The sequence below is a fragment of the Prunus persica genome, chromosome G5 (assembly GCF_000346465.2).
Source record: "Prunus persica cultivar Lovell chromosome G5, Prunus_persica_NCBIv2, whole genome shotgun sequence".
Classification (NCBI taxonomy): Eukaryota; Viridiplantae; Streptophyta; class Magnoliopsida; order Rosales; family Rosaceae; genus Prunus; species Prunus persica.
The window spans coordinates 16,154,858-16,160,563 of record NC_034013.1 but is presented as its reverse complement, the minus strand read 5'-3'; the positions used below and the strand labels follow the sequence as shown (position 1 = coordinate 16,160,563).

Sequence of the window (5,706 nt, the reverse complement as noted above, 5' to 3'; positions counted from 1 at the left end):
ATATTATCCTCATTTAATTAATAATTTTAATTCTTAATGTTTGCATTAACCAAGGGTATTTTCTGGTATTTTGAATGTTTCACCATTCTCTGCCTTTTGCTTTATATATATAGATAAAAGTAGGACATATTATCTTATTTTATTTTTATTTTTAATTTCTTTAATATGAAAATTGTGAATTTACCATATTATCCTCATTTAATTAATAATTTCAATTCTTAATGTTTGAATTATCCAAAAACATTTTTGATATTTTGAATATTTCACTATTCTCTGCATTTGGCTTTATAAATATAGTTCACTTCTTGACCCGACCCGAACATTTGTCAGCTGGGTGGGACTCAAAACTACTCCGTCGGGCCCACTCGAACCAAAAATGAGTTGGCAGCAATTCTCAAGTAAACCCCAAATTCATCATTTAAACAAAACGGTCTGAAAATTTGGTGAATTTCCACTCAAACTTCCCTAGGCCCAGTCTGAAACTCTGATTCGTTTCACCCACAGCCACAGACCACAGGTATTGAATTGAAGCTTCCAACTTTATTCTCTCTGTCTGTTTGGGTGTTTAGCTTCGGATATTTTTTGATGGGCTGTCTATTTCGCTTCGGATATTTTGATGGGTTTTGAAAATTATATCCTTGAAAGTTCTCAAATTTATGATTTGGCGATTACTGTATCATTTCAATCAAATGAGTCTAAGCTTAAATTTATCTTTTTGAAAATTTTAATGAACTTTTTTTGTTCTTCATTCAGAAAAATGTAATTCCGATTGTTCTCATACGAAGTATAATTATGTTGTTCTTAATTCCGTGTGGTAATCTTTTGTTTTCTAATAATAACAGATTTTGAGTACCCAACAAATATAAAGCAGTGCTTTTCATTCACCTTACTGGAAAGTTTTGTAATTTGTATTGTATTCACAGGGAACGATACTTGAATTGAAATGCAATTTGTAGCTATTTCACCTTGAGCTATTTCTATTAATAGAAATGAATATCTTGAGCCAACGTGCCTTTTCTTTTTTGGGTTATTCCCATGATTACGCAGCCTATCAGATTGGATTAGACAGAGCAAGTTATCTGGTGTAGGCAATTTTTATGATGGATATTGATGTTTGTCTTATGAATGCAAGATTTTAGGCCATTTGGGGGGAGTTGTATAGCTTACTCTTGCACAAATGTCAAGCAGCACCAAGGGCAATACCGTCAGCTCTTTTGATGTTGAGGAACTCCTACAAATTGGGACAAGATGTAGAGAGGTGTGATTTTTGTCTACTTTTTTTGGGTTTTTGAAGATGGCGTATTTGGAACAGAAGAGAGAAGATTTACTTGGATAATGTCTAACACAAAATATATATTGGTTATGGATATATTAGCTATGTACGTAAGAATTTATAAAAAATTTATTGTAACAAGCAGCTTGAGATAGTTTTGCAAAGACGTTCCCTTTCCGTTGTATTAGTTGAAGTCTTTATTTGTTCAGTATTACTGCTTGAGAGAAGAATACATTAGTTTTTAAACTAGAGCATACTTTTATTTGTCACGGAATTTTGATTTAATAATATTTGTACTTGCTGCTGGTATCTTGTTACCTTGTGGAAGCTGTTAAATTTCATTGCCAATTACTACCTTGTTTATACGTTCATTTACTCTTTTAAAAAAAAAATTATATATTTGTATGCAGCTAAAGAAAGAAAAAGACATGTTGAAAGAATCACACTCCCAAAGCTTCGGGCTAATCAGGGTAATGTTTATATTTTCTTTGCATACCGTATTTGTCCACTGATGGTGTTAACAGGGGCACCAATACCTCACCTAGTCGTTCCCCATCCCTCTCTCGCTCATTCACCTGTAGGGGTTCTCTGCCAATTATTACTTATTTGATTACGGATAAGTTTGAATAGCCTCCCAGTCATGAAGTTTGTAGAGCTTACATCTACCAGTGTGTTAAGAGAAAGTGAGGCATGTGGGTGTAGTTAGGCTAGAGGTCTGTGGGATGTGAAGTTATGTATGAGTCTGTGCTTTGTGCAAGAGCAAGAGTGCTTATTGGTGCCTTGGGTTTATATAATTGTTGCACATCAATTAATAAAAGAATGAAACAAGAAATAACAGCAGAATATTAAAAAATACGGAGCTGTTAAATGCACTTCCACAAAGTCATCCTGCATTCCTTGAAGTACAATTTCTGTCTTATATTTTTTAAGGGAGGAGGTGTAGGATGACCTTTGGGGAGTACCAATAACATCTCCCTAAAACAAATGAGAGCTGGAAGTTTGGATCTTTTTATCCACGTCTACTGATGTTAAATAAAGAGAAAGTGATGCAAAAGATGTCGTTGAAGCTTGAAGAAATTATTTCCTCTGGGAGAGTATCTGATTTCAGATTTGGTTAATTCAGAGATTAGAAGTACATGTGAATTCATTATCTGAAGCCTGCACAGAGGACAAGAAACAAATTCAAGTGTTAGAGAAAGAACTCAAGAACTGCTCCCAAGAAATTGGTAATCATCTGTTTTGACATTCTTTTCCTTAGACCAACAATTTCTTCTGGATGATATTGTGAAAGATGCTTTGTATTGATTTACCCCAAAAAAAAAAAAAAAAAACAATGCTTTGCATTGCATGATCATTGTAGGATCTATAGATCACACAAAATTTGTAGTTTTCAGTTCATCTTCAATGGACTCTTTGGTGCTAGCTAGATATATCAAAGTACCATATTATTTTGAACTTAACCCATCAAAAATATTTATGACAGATTACCTGCAGGATCAACTAAATGCAAGGAACACGGAAGTGAACCTCCTCGAAGAGCATACACATGGCCTTGAGTTCAAATTAGCAGACATGGAAAATTTACAAGAGACGGTTGACAGGTTAAGGGATGAACTTAAGAAGTCCTATTCAGAGCGCATGTTCTTAATGGAGGAACTAGAAAGCAAAGAGATAGAGTTACAGAATTCAGCTTTGTGCATAGATGAACTAGAGGAGTCAATTTCATCCATGTCATTAGAGTCTCAGTGTGAAATAGAGAGTATGAAGCTTGATATATTGGCCTTAGAGCACAGTTTCCTTGAAGTTAAAAAAATCCAGGAAGAAACTGTTCAAGAAAAGACTAGGATGAGTGAGTTAATTCAAGAGCTTGAGGTTCAATGTCAGAATGCACACAAAACTGTTGAAAGTTTATATATGGAAAATAAGGAACTCAGGAAGAAGCTTGATGCATCTGAGACAAGTACTAGGATATTCTGCCAGAGGGTTGAAAAATGGCTGGAAAAGGACAGAATTCAACTCGACTCAGAGTCTCCGTTGGGTCAACTAGAGGGAAATTACATATACTCAAAAGAAATGAGGTATGCAACTATTTACTGTTAGTTCACTCTTTATTGATTAACTTATTCACTTTGTTCCATCAAATATAATACCAATTAATATCGGTACTAGACGCATTTCATCTTTTGAAGTTCGTCATGAATTTTGTCTTAACATTTTTTTAGTAATATCTTGATATTTCTGAAGCAGTTGCGGAGAAGTCCTGGGCCCACTCTTTTCCAAACTGGCAATAGTAGTGGCACCAGATGCAGATTCAATAATGAAGATGGAGAAGATGTCACATCATATACAAGATTATGAACTTCTTGTGAAGCAATTAAAGGTATGAATACCGGGGAGGAATACTTGATAATTGCTTTTGACAGCTTTTAATAAAAAAATATATGTAGACTCTCAGAAACAGTTTTTCTGAATGTGGTGTTTACAAAAAATATATGTCAAGCTTTCAAGTGAGAGTTCAGTCAGTTGGTCATTGCCCTTTCAGAGTTTTAATGTTTTATTAAGTTGATTATATCTTCAAAATGTTACATTACTCGTGGTTGTTAGGAAGAACTGAAAGAGGAAAAGTTGAAGGCAAAGGAAGAAGCAGAGGATCTAGCTCAAGAAATGGCTGAGCTCAGATACCGAATGACAGGTTTGCTTGAAGAAGAGTGTAAGCGCCGTGCTTGTATCGAACAAGCATCTTTACAAAGAATTGCTGAGTTAGAAGCACAGGTAATGAGGTTCAGATTTGCAATGTTTCTATTAGTAGTGAGAGGAAATATCTGAAATGTATAATCTTGTTATTTGGTAAGGTTACAAAAGAACGGACACAATCGGTGAAATCCTTTGCTGCTCTCCGGCATCTCAATGAAGCAAAGTGATGTGGTGAAGTTTCAGAGGTAGCATCCACATGGGTATATTCCAGCTTCAGCTCTTACCTTTGTGCTGTGGAATTTCCAAGAGACCATTCCAATGAAGGTTTGGCAATGATAATATGCAAGCATGTCCGTAAAGAAAAGGAATCATCTTTACAAGGGACAACGTGAGGAACTTGCAGTGAGTTTTTCACCATACATTTTCATGTATGCAAGTGTAATGATTTGAACGAGACTTTAAATTAAATTTTAATGTAATATGTGTATAAACATAAAAAGATAATAAAAATGAGGCGTCTGGTTTTCTCTTGTCAAATTATTTGCTTGGTTTGAATGTTGGGGAGGTAATTTACATTCAGACTTTTAGCGGCGGTTTTTAAGACCGTCGATATAAGGACCTATAGCAATGGATAGCGACGGTTTTTTCCGCAGGTAAAGCAATCGTCACGAAAAGTAGTGGCTAAGGAAGACCCGAATCCGCCATTTGTGCCTTTTTTCAACTGTTTTCGACATATACCTTGCTTCTGCAGCTCGATTCTTCCCCTGAATTGTTTCCTTCACTTCACCGGGAGAAACCGTATCTAAAAGTCAAAAAGCGTCGTTAAAAGATAAAATATCGCCAACTAGAACGTCAAATCTTCCCTGATAAAACTCTTTCCTTCTTTTTTTTTTTTTCCTTACGGTACAGCAGCAAAGTCACCCTTAATCATGATTATAATATTAAACAGTTGCATGTCCACAAAAGAGATCATTTTCATCAGTTTAGGGTGTTTGATCTTTGGATCTTACTTTATCTTCTGAGGTCTTAACTTTTCAATTCTTTTCCATGTATATATGGAAGCCACACATGAACTATGTTACCTTTAATTATCCATATATAAATATTAATAAACTCCATATTTGAAATATATTTGGTGGAAGTTCATAGTATGTCTAGCCGCAAAAGTTGGGTGACATTCATGCTAAAGGTTTTTCTTTTGGCCATAAATGAAGAGCAAAATGAGGGGGGAAAAGAAACTTACAAACAAGACTCATGCAATGCAATTGATGGTAAAACCATTTTTGTTTGTCTGTCAAGAATCCAGTGAGAAGTCTCCTCCTAGTATTGGAACCTCAATGAAGCTACATTCTTAGAAGTGGCCAAAAAGGAGGCCTTCCTTATTTGTGATTTAGAACGAAAGTCTTAATGGATAAGAAATTTGTAGATATATTTGACATTTCGTCTTTCGCCGCCATGTTGACATTATTGATGATGTATTGCAGGCTTGCATATGTCTTGTTTTGACTGAAAGCTAGCGTAAAAAGCCTTTGTGAATTGATTGTACGCAAGACTTCAACATGCACCAATATGCGCATAGCAAAACTGACAAGGATATGTTGTGTTCGCCAAAACCGAGTAAAATGTATAAACATCTGGGATACCAAAACGATGAAAATTTGTTCTAGAATGAATCATCCCAAAATGACGGAAAATTATTCTAGAATATGATCATTTTCTTACCAACCAAACTGGGCAGA

At 35.2% G+C, this 5,706-nt stretch overlaps 1 protein-coding gene across 1 annotated transcript; it reads left to right on the top strand.

Moving 5' to 3' along the window:
• On the top strand, positions 373-4,504 carry LOC18776438 (myosin-2). The gene is made up of 8 exons (XM_007209147.2): positions 373-517; positions 1,133-1,258; positions 1,684-1,743; positions 2,397-2,499; positions 2,757-3,351; positions 3,521-3,653; positions 3,878-4,045; positions 4,126-4,504. Exons 2-8 carry the CDS (start codon positions 1,178-1,180, stop codon positions 4,192-4,194), a joined length of 1,209 nt encoding a protein of 402 aa, XP_007209209.1. The 5' UTR covers positions 373-517; positions 1,133-1,177; the 3' UTR covers positions 4,195-4,504.

Coding starts and splice junctions, on each gene's coding strand:
- LOC18776438 (XM_007209147.2), top strand. CDS start 1,178: ATGTCAAGCAGCACCAAGGGCAATACCGTCAGCTCTTTTGATGTTGAG. Junction 3,352..3,520: donor ATATACTCAAAAGAAATGAG/GTATGCAACTAT, acceptor TTTCTGAAGCAG/TTGCGGAGAAGTCCTGGGCC. Junction 3,654..3,877: donor TTCTTGTGAAGCAATTAAAG/GTATGAATACCG, acceptor CGTGGTTGTTAG/GAAGAACTGAAAGAGGAAAA.